The following is a 20,472-nucleotide window of genomic DNA, read 5'->3' as shown; positions in this document are numbered from 1 at the left end:
GATTTATCTCTAATTTCTAGATTAAATTCTTGTAATAATAGAACCCACCTAATTAGTCTTGGTTTAGATTCTTTCTTTTTAAATAAATGTCTAAGTGCAGCATGATCTGAATAAACTATTACTCTAGTACCTAAAAGATAAGAATGACATTTTTTCAATCCAAATACAATAGAATAAAGCTCTTTTTAGTGGTTGTGTAGTTACATTGTGCATCATCTAAAGCGCGAAAAGCATAATAAATCACATTAGAATATCGTACTACTTTTCGTCCTAATACAACTCCTATGGCTTTGTCACTTGTATCACACATTAATTCAAAAGGTAATTCCCAATTAGGAGGTTGTAAAATTGATGTGGTTACTATTTTTTCTTTAAGGCAACGAAAGGCTTCTTTACACTTATCATCAAATACAAATAATGGAACATCTTTACTCAAGTGCCTACATAATGGTTGGGCAATTTTAGAAAAATTTATACATGATCTTCTGTAAAAACTAGCACCCTTCAAAAAAGGATCTAATATCTTTAACACGAGATGGATAAGGTAAAGATTATATAACCTCAACTTTTACTTTATCAACCTCTATTCCTTTAGAAGAAACCACATGTCCTAAGACTATACCTTGTTCCACCATAAAGTGACATGTTTCATAATTTAACACAAGATTAGTCTCAATACACCTTTTAAGAAGTCCAAATTTTCTAAACATTGGTCAAATAAATCACCATAAACTGTAAAATCATCCATAAAAAGTTCAATATTATAAGCCACATAGTTAGAAATATGGACATCATAAATCTTTGGAAAGTAGTTGGAGTATTGCATAAACTAAAAGGAATTCCACAATATGCATATACTTCAAAAGAACATGTAAAAGTTGTATTTTCTTGATCCTCGGGGGCAATGGCAATTTGGTTGTACCCAGAATATCCATCTAAAAAATCAACAATGAGAACGTCCTGCTAAACGCTCTAACATTTGATCTATAAAAAGTAAAGGGAAATGATCTTTTCTAGTTGTTGGCTTGCTGCATTTAATTTTCTGTAATCTATGCAAACTTTCCATCCATTTTGTACTCTAGTTAGAACAAATTCACCTTCTTTATTTTTTACCATAGTTAATCTCATTAATTTTTATAATTGAATCGAAATTTAATCAATCAAAATTTTAAATTTGTGTCTACGTTACACTAAACTTAACTAAAATGAAATTAATATATTTTATTCAACTATTTTAAAGGAAATAATATATCCACAATTTATATTTGTATCTTCATTGTGTTTACCTTAATCAAAATTAATAAAAACAAAAACACATATATTGCATTTACATTACATAAGCATTGAGTTTATGAATTTAGAGAGATATTTGAGTTTAGAGAGTATTTTGAAGAGGGAAGGGTAAAGCTGGATTTTCATGAAAAAAAATGGCGACAAATAGTAAACTTTTTTTAATTGCTTAATCAATGGAAAGCTCTTAAATTGTATAATTAAGCAAAATTTGGATTGCATTTATAATATAGATCCAAAAAAATTACTCATAAACATGTATTAGAGACTTTAAAGGCTAAAATATACGTAAAAGTGCCTTAAGAACTAAAAAGAACAATCCCAGAAGGATAACTTAGAAGAACAAACCCAATATGAACAAAAAATAGATTTTGAGAGAAAGATACAGATAGAAAAAAAAGTTGATTTTTAATGAGAGAGAAAGTAAATTTTAAAGAAAGATAAAATAGATTTTTAAATAGAGTTGAAAAAAATCAAGAAATCATCACAAATAAGGTATGAAGAACATAACCCAAAAGAACCAAGGGGGTTTTGGGCCCATTCGGGGTATCCGACAGTTTATGGCCCCCAAGACAACAGGGCCCCATATATATTATGGGCATCAAGGTAGAGCTTATCATGCACTTTATTGCAAAGTTCCTGGTCTTACAATTGAGGCGTGGGTATTTCATTTTTTTCAACGCATTAACTCTCTCTTACACGCTTTTTGAGAAGGAAACCTATGACATTATTAACATCCATAATTTTGCTCTCTTTTCAAGATTGATCTCATCTTTTTTCTCACTTCTCACACTAATCCAATGCCTCTCTTTTAAATCTCTTCTTTGAAAATAGAATTCTATGAGAATCATCAATTTATTACCCATTCTACTATTTTCATCAATGAGACCCTTCTTCTACCTTCTTTAATTCCTCTTAACTTTTGACCTTTCAATTTTCCTTATCAAGTAGCAACTCACAATTTATTTCACTCTTCAAAAACAATATATGCGCAGGATAATGAATATGTGAATCCTCTTCAATGAGATCTTAAAATGATGTAAGAAAAACAAAGATAATGACATAGGTTGGGGCAACAATGCAATGTTTGTAGTGTAGACGATTATGAGGTGCTAACGGTGAAAATGTTAAGTAGTATTCGAAGAATATATGTGTTTTGTGGAGATTACATTGTTATTGATTATTGTTGTGTCAAGCTCCAAATCTCACCTTGATGGAGGTGAGTTTGATCACCTCGTAGCATACTCATTGGCTTGCACGTTTGAGAATGATAGTGTGTGCAAAGGGGTATGTAAGCATATGTTTTGGGTCACTCAACGCAGTGATAGATGAAGATAAATTGGAATGCCTTAATGAAGGGAAGGCACGAAGATCAAGAGGTCTTGAAGGTCGCTCGACTGGTCAAGCAGAGGTGGCTCGGTCAAGCGGTTCCTCAGAAGATCATCAGAAGGGTCGGTGAGTGTGCTCGACTGGTCGAGCGAGCATTAGTACCTCTTTAGCGCGAGATTCTATTTTATGCGGAAATGTTTGTTGGCTTTTTAGCCTTTTGTCCTAGGGTTTTCCAATATGATGTATGGCTATATAAAGAGTCTTAGAACATCATTAGGAGTAGTAAAGGGAGTCTAATGCACTAGAAGTAACTAGAGTTTACAACCAAGAGAGTTCTTCCTTGTATTAGAGAGTTTGTGTGAGACCACCATTAAAGGTGAGGTCTTTGCTTTTAGAGGTAGTTCTTAAAGCTTGTGTGGATTGTTATTAATGTATTGTTGAGTATATTAATGACAATAATCCTTGTCTGAGGGGGAGGTATTCTTAGATACCTCATAAATCTTGTGTTTATTGTCTATTGTTGTTGTGTTCTGTTTTGGGTGTTCTTTGTGCTTTCTTGTTCTTGTTTGTTCTTCACCAGTATCATAGCTCATTCTCAACAAATATTGTTTTAGTTGTAGTGGAAGAGGTTACTTCATCTTTTTGATATAGAATATTTTATTTTATTTATCTTACACTATAAATTTTCAACTTTATTTTTGATATTGTATAATTGCATTTTAATATCTACTTTTCTAAATTATTAGAATATGTGACACTAATATTTAGTTATCTTATTATTTATATACTAATTTGATTTATTTCCTTTTATCTAAAAATCCTATTAAAATTGACACTTGTATAAATTTAGCCATATGCCACTAAAAATGATCTTCGTTAATTTTTAAATAATTAATGGAGGACCTTATTTATTCAGAAAAATAATAAGTGAATAGGGCATCTTCATTCGTTGCTCCTCCCCTGAAAAGAACAAACTCATAAGACAAAATTGACTCTAAATATGAAAGAAAAAACCCTAAACAACAAAGAACAAACCCAAAAGAACAATTAAAGTCCAAAAAGATGATAATTAGAATTCAAGAGATGGTTATAGGAGTTTTAAAGATGAAGGATCACAAACTCGGAAGAACAACAAAAGTCCAAGAAGATGATGGATTAGATTTTAAGAGAAAAGAGGGATCCGTTAGGGTTAGGATGAAGGAGTAGGAGTTGTAAGATGATGGATCAGATTTGAAGAGGGAGACGAGGGTTGAGAATTAAAGAGGGAAATGACAAGAATCACCATAAATTCATAGAATAGGAAGAATTATTTGATGGAAAAAGAACAAAACAAACCAAAGGGTTCCAAATCTATATCCCAACCCAAGCATCGATTAAACCAAATGAAACTGAACCATAAAAGCTACTCCCTCTTATTCCACCGATTAGTCACATTTATTTTTTTATCAGTGTTCACTTATCACTTTTAATTTTTAATTTATTGTTAATATAATAAATTAAAACAGTCTCGAGCCGGGGCTTCTTTGGTCGCGCTCTCCTTTATGGGTATGAGTTGTCGCCGTCTTTCCCTCCCCAGACCCTGTCCATAGTTTTTCTATGAGCGGGATACACTGGGTAGGATCATGATGATAATGATATAAATTAAAACATAGTCATGCGAGATCTTGTTTGATTGGTTTTAATACAAGGATTATTAATATCAACTTTTTATATTTTTACTTAAAACAATTAGAGATATTAAAGATTAAAATGTTACCTCCGTAAGTGTGAAAAACTAAATAGGACTAATAAATTGAATAGAAGGTAGCCTGATCTCAATCTTTAAGGTTGGAAACACAAACATTACATTGTTACATGTTCGACACTTCGAGAACATGAGATCCTAACTTCTATAGAAAACAAAGTTACAACACCGTTTCATAATTAAGTAGCCATATTGTCATATTTTATTTCTAGTTTTAGCTCTGACTCTGGCTCTAGCTCTGAAAGCGTGATAACTAAGGAATTCTCATAAGAACCTTCCAAGTTATAACTTATGCCAAATATAAATTTTTAAAGACTAGAATAAAAACACAGTTAAATCTGCTATCATAGAAAATTTACTCCAAATCGACAGTCAAATCCTACCTGAAGAATAAAGGCAGGCCAGATAGTAAATTTTTCTCATATTAACACTCATTTTAGCAATAAAAATACAAAGGAGAAAGTTCGAAAACTCTAGCGAAGTTTTATTGAGAAGCATGTCAAGTAATTGTTGTTCGCCAATTCAGGTGTTCATTTTATATGTAGGTCACGCAAAAGCCTTGTATAAATTCAGTCCAAACTATTGTGGTGTGTACCAATAAAAAAATAACAAATATTTTTCTGTGATTGTAATTGTCAAGTGGAAAACATATTATTTTGTACATTTTAAAGTTAGGGCACATTAAAATAGTGTATTCTACCACAAAAAAAAGCTGTTTTTGTCCGGCTGCATCCCAAGAACGAGAACAAACAATTTGCAAGGAGTAGCTCTAGCTATGATTTTCACTCAGCAACTGCGATATATCAAGCTTTTCCGAGGAGCATTCAATCTCAATCACGAATATGTCAATTTTACTATAGGCTGACCAAAATGATAAGAGTCAAAAGATCCTCCAATGGTTTGAATCTTTTATAAACAGGGCAACAAAAAAGATTTTCACATTGTATTATACAATCTCACAGTGAAACGTGTTTCATACATAGATTACACCATCTATTATACATAAGATGAGAATATGAACTCTTTGTTTGAGGCCATCTTATCGAGAAACAGTCTCTCAGTCTCTCACAAAAGTATCTCAAAAAAGTAATAAAACTAAGGCAAAATTATAAAAACTTATCTAATCTATACCTTATTTAAAAAACTACCTTATGTAAAAGTTTTTGCAAAAAACTACCTTATATAATATAAATCTTTGCAAATGACTACCTTTTAACGGATTTCGTTTGTTGACCATTACTTTTTGCCGTTGACCATCACGTGAGACTCATGTGACTTTAAAAATCTTTCCCTTCTTCAATAAGGGTCCTTCTTCAAAAGCTTTAACCATATATTTTTTCCACTTTTTCATAAAACATCAATTTATCTTTCTCGATATTTCCAGTACTACCTATGGAATAGATTTGGTGAAACAGAGAGAGCAATGAGTTGAGAAAATTTATCTTTTACTTAAAATATACTTTTATATGTATTTATGTAGTATAATCTTTGACTTGTATTAGTAGCATATTATTGTGTGTACTAAAGAAAATAGTAATGCAATTAAAAATGTCTTTCACAAACACCACTGAATCACTAAAATTAGTGCTCTTAAGAGTAATTTCAGGAAAATTCTTCAATTTTGTAGCAAGATTTTCGAAGGAAGTACACTTTTCTTCTTATTGAAAAATGATTTAATTAAATATAATAAAGAAAAAATAGATAGTACTCGATTGCATCAATGGGGTTAAAGCTTCTGAAGAAGGACTCTCATTGAAGGAGGAAAGATTTTTAAAGTCACGTGAGTCTCAAGTGATGGTCAACGGCCAAAAGTAACGGTCAACAAACAAAATCCATTAAAAGATAGTCATATAAGGTAGTTTTTTGCAAAAACTTTAAAATAGTTTTTTAAAAAATAGGTATAGATTAGATTGTTTCTTATAATTTTACCTAAAACTAAAGCAGGATTGGATAAGAGTTAAATACCATCATATTGGATACTTGAAAAATTCACAGAATATAGTAATTAATAGCAAAGAGATCAAAAATTGATGAAAATTTTATACCTTAGTAGAATTACATCATGCAGACTGCAGACTGCAGACTATGTTACAGCTCTAACTTTGTCAAACTCAAGCAGGCATTACATTCCATGACGTTAGGTACATTAACATTAGAAGGTGGTAGTGGAGCCAAAGTGCCACCACAATTTTCTTTATCACACACAAAACTCATAAAGAAATAAGCATGAGGAAAATCATCATCTCCTTCATGCTGAATTTCATCGTCTTCCCTATTTGACATTTCATCATCTTCCCTATTTGACATTTCATCATCTTCCCCTTCCATGGTTTCATCCTCACCATCTTCATCTTCAGAAGACCATCTAGCCTCAATCTTGCATCGATCACAAAAACAAGAAAACCCATAATCATCTAACAACCTCTTTTGTCTTTCAGGATAACTTAGTTTGACAGGAAAATAACTCAAACAAATTTCACGCCCTTCACAAACATCATGTATCATTCGAATGATCATATCGGTGTTTCCCTCAGTCCCGCTATCAAGATAGTCAAAACGGCATGCATTAGGCAGGCAATCATGGTTAAAGAATGATGCATTGGGATAAATAGCATAAGCTCTCACAGATCTGTCTCCATGTTCCGAAAAAGGCTCCATAAGACCAAAGGCGTTGCACGTATCCTTAGACAGTAGAGCAGCAGTGATTTCTACAGATGGAGCAGATAATCCCTCGGGAAAAGGTAATGACGAAATGATAGTGTGTAGAAAGGCAGCAGCATCAGAGTCCCTCGGTCCACTCTGGGGCCCGCCTCCATCCAGTGACATTAGGGTCTGAAAGGAGGAAGGAGAAATCATAGCGAGATTGCATGCAGCCACCAAGTAACGAGCTTGGACCTGACGGTCCTCAGGCTGCTGTTCAACCAGTACAGAACAATTCCATAAATATCTAAGAGATTGACACACCCATGGTGTGTGTGTCGAGTTAAATGCCAGTGACTGGCACTTAGGGCTGCAAAATAAAGCATCATTAGGATGAGAACAAGAAGGGCATGCCAAAGTTCCTTCTCCAGTGATCAAAAGCCGATAGCATTGAGCACAATATCGAGAGTTAGACGAGCAAAGCCCTTGTCGTCGTGGTTTAAAAGGAAAGGCGGAGTACGTGAGAATGGGGGAATCTCGGAGAATAATTTCGCCTCCTTTTAACGGCTGAGCTGCCACAAAACCCCTTCCCTTTCCTTCAATATCCACTAATTTTAGAGAGTTTGATACACAACCATTTCCTGTTACAGCCATGGACAATGATGTACTGAAGCTTCACTCCTGCTAAAAAGGGGAAAAAAACATGTACTAGTAAGTACCTAGGACAGCATAATATTTACTTAGTAAACCTTCAATCAACATAGCAAACTTAATTCAACCATATATAAATTGACCAATTCAACTCACTCTGTTAGTACAATTGTTACATGAAACGTAGCAACGTTCCGGAAACATTCGTCTCCAATTATCACGAAACGCAATCCAAATCGCTCAAGGTGATGTTTCGGTGTACAAGATCAGGTAATTTGGTCTTTATTTACAAAAAGAATAAGGGGTCTTTATTTACAAAATAAAAATAAAGAATAAAGAAGGGAGAAAAAAATTGAGATAAAACCTAGAAAATCAAAAAGTTCCATTTAAAAACAATTTCTTAAAACATAAAAATCATTGACTCAAACTTTATCAATGCTTAGTATATATTCAGCCTAATGAACTTTATCAATCTTGACTCAAACTCCTCATAAGAAGAAAATCTAAGAAACAATTTTTCTATCATAACCCTTGCAATAGTAGTAATACGAGTAAAATGACAATTCTTGTAATGTGCAAAACTTGTTTTCAGCATCCTATCCTATCCTATTTAGTATAACTGACAATTAATTTCTAAATAAATTAAGAAATTCCAAATATCAATTAAATTATTACTGCATCAATCCAAAAACTTCTCAACCTAGTCATATTTTATAACATTGCTCATACATTCACATTCATGAAAATTGACAAACTCACAAAAAAGTACTATTAGCTTAATTCATTAAACCACAACTGAAATGAAATGATGGCAACAATTTGGTTTTATGAAACCAACATAAGCATCTGACATTAAAAGATCAAATCTTTAAATTAATTAAATAAGAAAAAACAAATTCGGAATCAAAATTGTAGTATCGACATTCCATAGCTTTTTAAATTTTTTGTTCCACTTTCCCAAGAGAATTACTCACTTCTTACGAGTTGAAACCTCCGACAAAGGGCTTCTGTTGCAATCTAGGGGTATAAGCTTCAGACCGGCGGTTGTTTCTTCCTTCGGGCAGTTCTGCACGCCTCACGGCTGTACTACAATGGGAGAAAATCGCGATGGTGTAGGTTTTAGAACAAGAGAAAAGAGAGGGTTTTAGGTTTTTATGGAAAACAAACAGCCAGGAAAAGCGGTTCAAGAGAACCCAGGCCCATCACACACCTGTTTTTAGGGCTAAACATAATTCGATCTAAAACGTAAGCTAAATCGGATCAAATCAGACCAGACCTGGTATATGGTTTAAACGGTCTAGTCTGATTTTTTTCAAAAAAAAATTACTAATTTCGATCTGGTCTTAGTTTTTTATTTTTCTGACCAGACCAGATTGCAAATCGTACTACGACCAAAAATCATAATTTTTTTTAAAAAAAATATGTTGTTACCTTGATATTTCGAGATGAAATTATTTTTATATAGTAATATATGCTTGAATAATGTTAATGCGATAAACTAATTACAAATCATTATATTCGATGATTGTAGGTGCGAAATATTTGTATAAACACATATACTAATTTGGGAAAAATATAAAATTAAAAAACCTCAAACCAAACCAGACCAGACCATTGTAGAACAGTTTGGTCCGGTCTGGTCTGCAAATTTTTCAGAAAGTAATTTTTGATTTGATTTGATTTTAGTGTCAAACCAGACCAAACGAAACCGTGTTTACCCTACACACTACAATTAACACTTGGCATTTATAAAAACATGAAAGGTCGTTATTTATATTTGTTTATTTTTCACTATTGAACAAACACCAATTCTTATAAAAAAAACCATCTTTTATAAAGACATTCCATTTTGGGCCGGTCCATTTTACAATCAAAAAAAAATCAAATACAATTAATTATCCTCTTTTTCTTCCTTTTCTAAAACGTTTTTCCCTTCAAACTGTACAACTTTCATTTTTGACTCTTTCAATTACTCTATTTCTTCTCTGGCATTGATTTTCTTCCTCTTTCACTTCAAGTTTATCATTTTTGGTTTCTTCATAAATCATACTCCCTCCCAATCGCTTTACTTATCCAATTATATGATTTGCTCTTAAATCAACTTCCATTTTGGGATTCTTTCAATTATGTGATTTGTTCTTAATCTATAAGTTACAACATAGTCATATGAAATCCTGTTTAATTCGTCTTATTGTAAATTTTATTAATATCAATTTTTTATAATTTCAAGCACAATTAGAGATATTTAAAATTGAAAACGAGCACTGGCAAATGAGTCAATACCAAATGGGACAAGTAAAAAGAATAGGAGGGAGTATTACAATGGAAGATTTAATGTGAGAATTCGATTGTTTTGAAAGGTTTGAAAATTTAAAATTTTATTTGTTTAAAATTATTGTAATTATAAAATGTACAATCTTCAATTTTTTATTAAATTAATCTTCATCAATGATGGAAAGCAGTGATGTTGAAGAAAACAATAATGTTTACTCTTTGGGGGAAGGTAATAAAAGCAATTATAATTATAAATTCATATATTTTGGGATATAACTAAATATAATTGGTTTTTATAACTATAAACATTTGACATGGGTTGATGTAGTTGGGAGTCTAACATTGTTTAGTGTGGGTTATATCATTTTTAGTTGGGGTTATAACATAATGTAGTTGGGAGTAGTTTCGTTTAGGTTATGACATAGTTCAATTGGGTTATAACATTATTTAGTTGGGGTTATAACATTGATTAGTTAGGGTTATAACATAGTTTAGTTGGGGTTATATGTTCAAGTTCGGGTCTTAACACATTTTTTATACACTAGTTGTTCCGGGACGTGCTCCGCAAACCCTGTCCCAAGTACAAAAAAAAAAAAGAGTTATTATAGATAATTTTATTATGTAAAAAAAAGTTATGATAGATAATTTTATGAAAGGGATGATGCATTAAATTGAATTCAATTAATATTTGTTAAAAAGAATGATTATAAATGATGATTGTATTATTGTATGAATCATTTTTGTTCTCATTCAAACAATTTGATGCATATTTTTGAAATTCATGTCAAAAGGTTGCTAATACACTGGTTCTTCTTAGCTACATTATAAAGCAAATTCTATTTTATATGTATCAACCTTTCATTTTATATAAATATAATACCCGCCAATAATAACCTTTTTAGTTGTAATATAATATTAAAATTCATTTTATTTAGCATACAATAGTGTAATGAGTAAAAGTTGTTATGTAATATGATTATCGTGACATATAAATGCTAACATTGAATGTAAGTGTAATTATTTCACGTTTACATGAACAATTTGGTTGATTTATATTTGGATTCTATTTTTAAAGTTAAAAGAATGTAGCTATATTGGTTTTAACTATTTGACGTAATTTAACTGTTTTATTTATTGGTTTTATCATTTATGTACTACTATGAGTAGAGTATAGATATATTAATTTTTTCCTTAGAAATCGAACACATGTTTTGGTAGTAATTAGCATATTTTAGGTAATTCAATTTATATTATGTTTGATTTATAAGAAGTGACGAAAATAAGAGCGATCGAATAGTTAATTGTCATAGTTTTTTTATTCTATGTTAAAAGGCTAGAATAAATGAGAGTATTTTTGTGTTTCGACTGAAAAATTTTATTATTTATAGAACTGTATTAATTAAATAAAATCACCAAAAATGGGAAAATGTATGAACTAAATAAAAACCGATAAAGTAATTTGTTTGCTTTAATAAATTTTTGTACTTGCTTTTTTCGGAAAGTTTTTTTTATTTATCATCCAAAAATGTTTAAAAGTGAAGGACGTATTTTAAATGGATTACTATAATATCTTGCCTTTGTTGTTTAGCAAGTAAATGTAATCATTTGCGTCACATACTTCTTACTATACCTTCCTTTGTCATATCAAGAGTTTACTTAATTTTTTTTTTCATAAAATTTGTGCAAGTTTATTTTTATAAGTATCAACAAGTGTCCTTTCGCCTTCTTCATCTCTTCTCCATATTTTATGTTTATCCTCTCAAAACTTCAAGCAATAATGGTGATATGGAATGAGAAGCGTTTTTACGAGTTTGATGATGAACAAGATGTGTATGCCGATGAAAGCAATATACAGGCGACTCAAGTGTTTAACTGTACATATTGCCATAAGGAAGCATTAACGGAGGTTTGGGTTTCTCTGATGCTAACTCTTACTACAAGCTTTGTTATCACTGTCCTACTTGTAAAAAGTGTTGTTGGATTAGGCAAGAAGAAATCATAAGGAAGAAGGATACTACCGGTGATGATATAGTATCTACTCACAATTCAAGTAATGATATGCGTGATGTCATAATTGTGTATGTGTTTGTGCAAATGGTTTCACCGGTTGCTGGTGCTGTTGTTTAGGGCAAGATGAGGGCTTGTAATTTTTTGGGTTCTTAATGCATGTTAAGTAAATGTTTATGTATGATTTTGCGATTAAGTAAGGGAAACGTTTTTGAAAGCCAATCCTTTTTAGTTTCTTTCAGTGATTTGGATTGCGTTTCAAAAGCGTTCTTTTGGGGATTTCAAAAAACAATCAAGTATATATTAAGATAAGGAAAAGTATCAAAAAGTACCTAATAAATTTATTTTTTTTCAAAAAGTACCGAATAAAAAGTTTTGTCAAAAAATACCTAACAAAACTTTTTCTTTTCTAAAGAGTACCAATTAACATTTTTCTTTAGTTTACCGTTAAATATAACGGTTGACTGGTCAAAATTAAAAATTCTTTTTCCTCATCTTCAATTGCTTTTTCAAAAAGTATATATTAAGATAAGGAAAAGTATCAAAAAGTACCTAATAAATTTATTTTTTTTCAAAAAGTACCGAATAAAAAAAGTTTTGTCAAAAAATACCTAACAAAATTTTATCTTTTCTAAAGAGTACCAATTAACATTTTCCTTTAGTTGACCGTTAAATATAACGGTTGACTGGTCAAAATTAAAAATTCTTTTTCCTCATCTTCAATTGCTTTTTCAATTCAATTTCCTCACTGTCTTCTTCCTCTACTTTTTACTCCAAATCGAAGTTAAAATGGAAAAGAAATTGAAGATGAGGAAGGGAAATTTTCGATTTTGACCATTCAACTGTTATATTCACCGGTCAACTGAAGGAAAATGTTACTTAGCAAAACTTTTTTATTATGTACTTTTTAGAAAAAAAAATTATTATGAACTTTTTGACACTTTTCCCATTAAAATGTGTTATTATTAATAAAAATCTTTGTAAATAATCTTCGTTGAATACATTTAACTAGGTTTCAAGATTGTTCTGTTTTTTTACTGGTATATTTATTTTGTGCGCTTTAGGATTTTATCTTTATACTAATTTACAGGTCTTAAATTTATTTTATGAATATTGTCTATGTTTTACGTTATGTGTTTATTGGGGTCTAAATAGTCGAAAATCACATCAATAATGAAAATCAACAACTAACAATTCAAAACCACAAGAGTAATCAAGTTACACTGTACAATACTGTTCAAAATGTACAATCTCACCTTAGAAACAATAGTGCACAGTGCTAGAACTCTTGGGGTATTTTAAGTAGTAGGCATATGATTATCTATGAACATAAAAGCAAACATTCATAGTTATAATACCAATTACGTATTATATTACTAAATGTTCAGAATTATAACTCCAAACCCTTTTAGAGAAAATTTTGTTCAGTCAACCTAATGTTAAATGTTCATAATTATAATACCAATTATCTTTCATTATATCTCCAAATATATGAATTTATTACCACAATTGTTTTTATTATCTTTCCCTAAACGGTAGACATGTTGTCTTCTTCAGCATCACTGTTTTTCACCATTAATGAAACTTAATAAAAAAAATAGAACATTGTATTCGTATAATTACTGTCGAATTCAAGCATTAAAATTTTCATTGTTAGATGATTTGAGGAGCAAACAAGGATGGTACAGTTGAAGCTTGTACAAGGGAGATGAAAAAACTGATTTCTTTATTTCGAGGAAGTAATAAACGCGGGGAAGTGGAATGAGACCTTTCACATTCCTTTTCACGCGCATGATTTTTTGAACCTGACAACAATTTTTTTATTTTTTAAAATAAAATTTAATGAGTTGGGCTCTTGAGAGCCGTCTCTAGTAATGAAGATTTCTCCAGAGACTATTTGTTGAACAAAAGTTTCCCTTCTTGGTGAAGATTGATAACAGTTTAAAGTTGTTTAAATGTGATTCGATCAAAAATTCAAATTGTAATGGGAACTTATCCGAATTTCACTTGAACCAACATTATTTGAACTTAAGTTGCACTCGAACTAGTTGATAACCAAAATTTAGAAAACTCAATTCGAATTTCACTTATTTTTATAACCGACATATAACTATTAATCGAGATTAATCGAACGTAACAGTCACGGGCCGAGTAATTTCTGACCCGAATTATACATAAAACAGAACTCAATCTGACTAAAACCGACTTAACCCGAATCAATTAATTGAACTTTCATCTTCTTCTAGGCCTGTTTGGTCATATGGATCTTGAACCTATTGGATTTGTCCCAAAAGAAAAAGATGATAAAGTGTGTTATCTTAAAAGGTGAATATATATATGATGTTAAGCAATCTTCTAGATCATGGTATTTCGGATTCCATGAAGCCATTACTTCTGTTAGCTTATCTATGTGTGTATGTAAGAAAATAGAGGAAGGACTTATGTTCTTATCTCTATATGTCAGTGACATATATTTTGGCTGAAAATAATATGGAAATGATTAATGCCACTAAAAAATGATTGTCTTTTGTCTTTAAGATGAAATATATGGGTAAGAATAGGTGTAACAGTTTAGAAATTTATATATTTTAGAACTGGGAATTTAAAGACAATATTAAGAAACAAGTTTATTCGGTCAAATTTAGAAGAAATTAGAGAATTAGTGATCAGGTCTAAATATATGGCTAATATTATAAGCTCTTTAGATTTTATTAGTTTCTTCCATTCCTTTTTCTTCTTTCTTATTTGAATTTATTTACTTGATATTCATATTAATTATTCCTATTCTAATGCCTAAACATAAAAAAGAATTTTCTTTATTCACGTATACTATTCATCATCCTCTTCAAATTAGCCTTTCCCAAACCCTAAACCATTACACATTCTACAAAAATAATCCTTTTTTCATTTCTTCTGCTGTCTTCAAAGGTCCCAATATCAATAAACACAAAAGGTGTAGCAGCAAATAAACAGCAATAATCCTTCCCTTTCCTTGCGACTAGGGATGGAGACGTTGGTCGGATTTAGATTAGGTCCAGCTAAATTCAGATCGAGACCCTAATTTTTTTATTGAATCCAAACCCCTCCCAGATTCATAGAGTCTAAAAAATTTGGACTTGGACCTAAATCCTTAGGTCTGGCGGGTCTAGGGTCTAGATCTGGGTGCAAAATAATTTTTTTCTTGAAAATTTTTAAAAAATATATTATATAATTTTTCGAATATTTGTATAAAATTATTTGAACATTTTCGACTAACAAGGATCCTCTAATACTTTATACTAATTGAGCGACTAAATATACGAAGCTTTAAAACATTCGAGTTCTTATAACAAAATATTTATCAAGTCTTTTAATTTTTAAATTATAGATACAATTAACCACATGTCAAATTATATGAACCAACAAAGTTCAAAATAACTAATGTTCAGAAATATAACAAAATTCCAAAATAAACAATTGAATACACGTAATGGCTAATATATAATGCTAAAAAAATGTAAATGAGACCATGGATCGGATCTGGGTCTCCCTTTTTGTTCTCTTTGAATTACAAACCAGAAGCAGTAGCAACATGAACAATACCCTCCTCCTTTTGTCGATTGTTTGTGTCAAATTAATAAGGTTTAAATTCTTTTAATTTTTTATGTATTATTGTCTTTAATTCCTTCTCCTTCTTTCATTTGAGTTGGCATATGAACGTTATGTGGAAATAAATATTTATACATAATTCTCTAGGATTATTAGATGATTTTGTTCTCATAAATATGTATAATATCATGAGAATATCCTTATTTCCTTTATTAGTTACGTAGGGTTGATGTATGTATTGGATGATTGTATTCTCATGGAATGTGAATGAATTAAACCCATTTCCGCTGTCATAATTTCATGGTATCAAAGCCGAACGGTTCACATCTGAAAAACCCGGATAAACCATTCATTTTACTCATCATTTACCCTTTACCTGCAATGGCTGAATCAGTCAATGAAACAACACAAAATCAACTCTTTACCATGGAACAAATGTTCCAAATGTTTCAGAAATTCAACAAACCAAACAATCCCACAGAAAACCTATCCACTGTCCAATTATCAGAAAAACTAAATTACAATAACTACACCAAATGGAGTCGTTTAATGCAGATTGCCATTAACTGTCGTGGTAAATTAAACCACATAACCAATGAACCTTCCAAAATAACCGATCCAAACTACCCACAATGGGCCAGACACGACTCTATTGTTATTTCATGGATTATTGAAAATATTGATGCTGAAATTGTTAACCAGTTCATTGATTATAATACGGCTCGAGACTTATGGCAAGGTATTGAAAACCTATTAAACAGTGGCCATGATGAACTCCAAATCTACGATCTGAGTTCAACGGCTGCAACTCTAAGGCAAGGAAATACGTCAATTGAAACATACTTTGGCAAACTCAGCATGTTATGGAAAGAAATTGATAGACGGATGCCAAATCCCATGACTTGCCCTCAAGATATCACAGCATTCAACAATTTTATACAAAGATAGAGATTATACCAATTCGTCACAGACATAAATGAAAATCTAGACAAAGAGAGGAGGGATTTACTGCACATGGATCCTTTACCGATAGTGGATGTAGCCTATGCCACCATCAGACGAGAAATCTCACGCCGGAAAATCATGACCGACGTCTCATCACAGGGATTAAATCCTTCAGAAATTGGATCAGGTCTAGCAGCCATGAAAAACAAAAACTTCCCTCGCAACCATGAAAGTGACGACCGGCAAAAATTCCGATGTAGTCACTGTGGAGGATCACGCCATACCAAGGAAGGTTGTTTCAAGCTAGTTAGGTACCCTGATTGGTGGGATGACCTACAAAGGAGGAAGACCGCCACCAAGGCACCGGAGTACCAGACCAGCGGCAAGGCCCAACTAGCCACTACAGATCACCCGGGTGAGATCACACCATCACATGAACATTCAGGTATGGATACGGAAAAAGGGGAGGCAGCCATTACTGAACTGGTAGCTAGCAAAGGAAGAGAGGAGAGAGAAACGACCGTAAATCAAAGGAAAAGTGGAACGGAAAGGGATACATCTCAACCCTCATACTACCCTTTAAATACTAAACCTAACCAACCCCAAAACAACCCTTATAATCCATCCCAACAGAAACGGGCACAATCCACACAAAACCTCACACAAAAATACCCGGCGCAAACCACCCAAAACAATACCCAATCCCAAAACTTTAGTCTCATAAACCACACCTCCCACTCCAAATGGATTCTATGGAGCTACCGATACTATGACTTTTGACCCACATGATTTATCAGTAATACATTCCACTCCTCGCACCCATGTTCAAACTGCAAATGGTGCGACTATCCCGGTTTCGAGGGACTCCCACACAACAACTATGGACTTGGCATCGACGTTTAGGTCATCCTTCCCTAGGTTATTTAAAACTTCTTTTTCCGTCCCTTCGTAGTTGTAATTTGTCTTTGGATTGTGAGACTTGTGTTCTAGCTAAAAGTCATAAACATTCGTATTCTTCTAGTTTAACTAGAACTGATAAACCTTTTGATTTAATTCATTCGGATGTATGGGGTCCTGCTCCTGATACTAATTCTCATGGATATTCATATTTTGTTGTGTTTTTGAATGATCATACCCGTATGAGTTGGATTTATTTTCTTAAACATAAATTTGAGGTCTTTGATGTCTTTGTTAATTTCTATAATATGATCCTTACTCAGTTTCACACTAGCCTAAAAATTCTCCGCTCAGATAATGGTGGGGAATATGTCTCTCACAAAATGAAAAATTTTATTCTTGAACATGGCATGCTTCACCAGACCACTTGCCCTGACACCCCGCAACAAAATGGGGTTGCCGAAAGAAAAAACCGCACCTTATTTGAGATAGCCCGTGCTCTAATGTTTGAGTCCCATGTCCCGATTTCATGCTGGCCTGAGGCCATTTCCACTGCTAATTACCTTACTAATTGCCTACCCACTAAATCCCTCCATTTCCAAACCCCCCTTGCTACCTTGGGTACTTTTCATCCTATTCCCTCTTCCCACTCTCTTTATCCCCGTATCTTTGGGTGTGTAGTTTATGTCCATCTCTCGAAACGGGATAGGACTAAATTAGAACCTCGGGCTGCTAAGTGTGTTTTTCTTGGGTATGGTGTTGGTTAGAAGGGTTGCCGGTGCTATGATCCTACTCACAACAAACTATACACCACTATGGACTGTGACTTCTTTGAACACTCTTACTTTTTTATCCAGCCTCGATCTCAGGGGGAGAGTACTAGTGAGAATCTAAGCTGGTTAATTTATCCGTTGACAAATGGTCGAGACCCAAAAGAACAAGTAGATGACACCACAATCATTGTCACCAAAACTACGGTACCTCCTCCTACTCTGTCTAATGCTGTCCCTGATTATCCTGCTGAACAAGAGGTAATCCCTAACTCCCCTGATACTGATACTAATGATGTGATGTCTAGTGATGATGTTCCCAAGAGATATGAGTTGCCTCCAAGGAGTACACAAGGTATCCCTCCAAGGAGATATGATCCTGAATTCGAATCTCAATGATCTCGATACCCTATTCAAGAAAATCAAGGACATCTATCTCAGGTAGTAGTTGCCTTCAATGCTTCCCTCTACTCATGCAATCTACCAAAAAGCACAAATGATGCCCTTTGTGACCCAAAGTGGAAGAAAGCCATGGAAGAAGAAATCGTAGCTCTTAAGAAAAATGAGACTTGGGAACGATGTACTCTGCCAAAGGAGAAGAGAATAGTAGGATGTAAGTGGGTATTCTCAATAAAGTATTATGCAGATGGAACCATTAAAAGATACAAAGCTCGGCTTGTTGCAAAGGGATACACCAAACCTATGGAGTAGACTACTCTGAAACCTTCTCCCCAGTTGCTAAAATTGATACCATCCGAGTGCTCTTCTCCATTGCAGCCAACAAAGATTGGCCCTTGTACAAGTTTGACGTGAAAAATGTCTTCCTACATGGGAAGTTTGAGTAAGAAGTGTACATGCAAGCTCCTCCGGGTTTCTCACATGAATACAAACAAGGGGAAGGGTGCAAACTTCGGAAAGCTTTATATTGGTTGAAACAATCTCCTAGAGCATGGTTTGGAAGATTTGCTGCAGCCATGAAGAAATTTGGGTACAAACAGAGCAACTCTGATCCTACTCTGTTCCTTAAGAAGAGAAATGGTCTTATCACATGTCTTGTTATTTATGTTGATGACATGGTCATTACAGGGGATGATGTGAAGGAAATAGATAACTTAAAACACCGGCTTTTCTTGAAATTTGAGATGAAAGACTTGGGAAACTTAAAATACTTCCTTGGGATTGAGGTGTTATGATCTAAGACGGGGATCTTCACCAAACAGAGGAAGTATATCCTTGATTTATTAGCTGAAGCAGGGATGATTGATTGCAAACCTGCAGAAACACCTATAGTGACAAATCATGGCCTCCAATTTATTGAGGGAGCAGAGATGGCAGATCAGGACCAGTATCGGAGATTGGTAGGAAAACTCATATATTTATCGCACACAAGGCCATACATTGCCTATACTGTAAGTGTCATGAGCAGATTCATGCATCGTCCTCAGGTACAACATAAGGAGGCTGTAATGAGACTCTTGAGATACTTAAAGGGAACCTGCAACAGAGGAATCCTCTTCAGAAGGAATCAACACTTGGATCTTGTAGCATATACAGATGCAGACTGGGCTGGTGACCGAGATGATCGAAGGTCAACATCAGGATACTTTACTCTCGTGGGTGGTAATTTGGTCACTTGGAAGAGCAAGAAGCAAAAGGTGGTCGCCCTGTCTAGTGCTGAAGCTGAACTCAGAGGAATTGCAAAAGGGATTACAGAGGTTCTCTGGATTAGGAAATTATTGGAAAAGCTAAACTGCCAACAACTAGAGACATGCAACCTATTAAAGCAGCTATCAGTATATCTGAAAACCCTGTTCAACATGATCGTACAAAGCATGTCGAGATAGATAGACATTTCATCAAAGAGAAGCTGGAAAAAGGGATTATCACTCTACCATTCATCAGATCAAAGGACCAACTAACAGATATTCTCACTAAAACTGTTTCAGCAGAAGTTTTCAATGCTGTTCTATGCAAGTTAGGTGTTTGTGATCCTACAGCCTAACTTGAGGGGGAGTGTGGAAATAAATATTTATACATAAATATTGAATATTCTCTAGGATTACTAGATGATTTTATTCTCATAAATATGTATAATATCATGAGAATATCCTTATTTCCTTTATTAGTTACGTAGGGTTGATATATATATTGGATGATTGTATTCTCATGGAATGTGAATGAATTAAACCCATTTCCGCTGTCATAATTTCACATTACCATTCCCTTCAAAATCTTACATAGCAAGAAAGAAACAACAACTTGATATTTCTTCTTGATGCGGTTAGTCCATCATGTGCAGCTCATGTGACACTCTTTAAACATAGCTGTCTGTTAGTT

General features: G+C 33.1%; 1 protein-coding gene across 2 annotated transcripts; it reads right to left on the bottom strand.

Moving 5' to 3' along the window:
* Positions 1-6,379: 6,379 nt before the first annotated feature.
* On the bottom strand, positions 6,380-8,816 carry LOC130811151 (histone-lysine N-methyltransferase ASHR2). 2 transcript variants are annotated; one of them, XM_057677333.1, is made up of 2 exons: positions 8,629-8,816; positions 6,380-7,687 (listed from the first exon to the last, which is right to left on the bottom strand). In XM_057677333.1, the coding sequence occupies exon 2, from the start codon at positions 7,655-7,657 to the stop codon at positions 6,452-6,454; it is 1,206 nt and encodes a 401-aa protein (XP_057533316.1). In that variant the 5' UTR covers positions 7,658-7,687; positions 8,629-8,816; the 3' UTR covers positions 6,380-6,451. The 2 variants fall into 2 exon arrangements, with proteins under 2 accessions (XP_057533316.1, XP_057533317.1); XM_057677334.1 differs by having other exon boundaries at positions 6,380-7,684.
* Between the last annotated feature and the right edge of the window lie 11,656 nt (positions 8,817-20,472).

This window comes from Amaranthus tricolor, chromosome 4 (genome assembly GCF_026212465.1).
Source record: "Amaranthus tricolor cultivar Red isolate AtriRed21 chromosome 4, ASM2621246v1, whole genome shotgun sequence".
Lineage (NCBI taxonomy): Eukaryota > Viridiplantae > Streptophyta > Magnoliopsida > Caryophyllales > Amaranthaceae > Amaranthus > Amaranthus tricolor.
Note: the sequence above shows the minus strand (reverse complement) of the source record. Positions and strands in the feature narration are given on the sequence as shown.

Coding starts and splice junctions, on each gene's coding strand:
- LOC130811151 (XM_057677333.1), bottom strand. CDS start 7,657: ATGGCTGTAACAGGAAATGGTTGTGTATCAAACTCTCTAAAATTAGTG.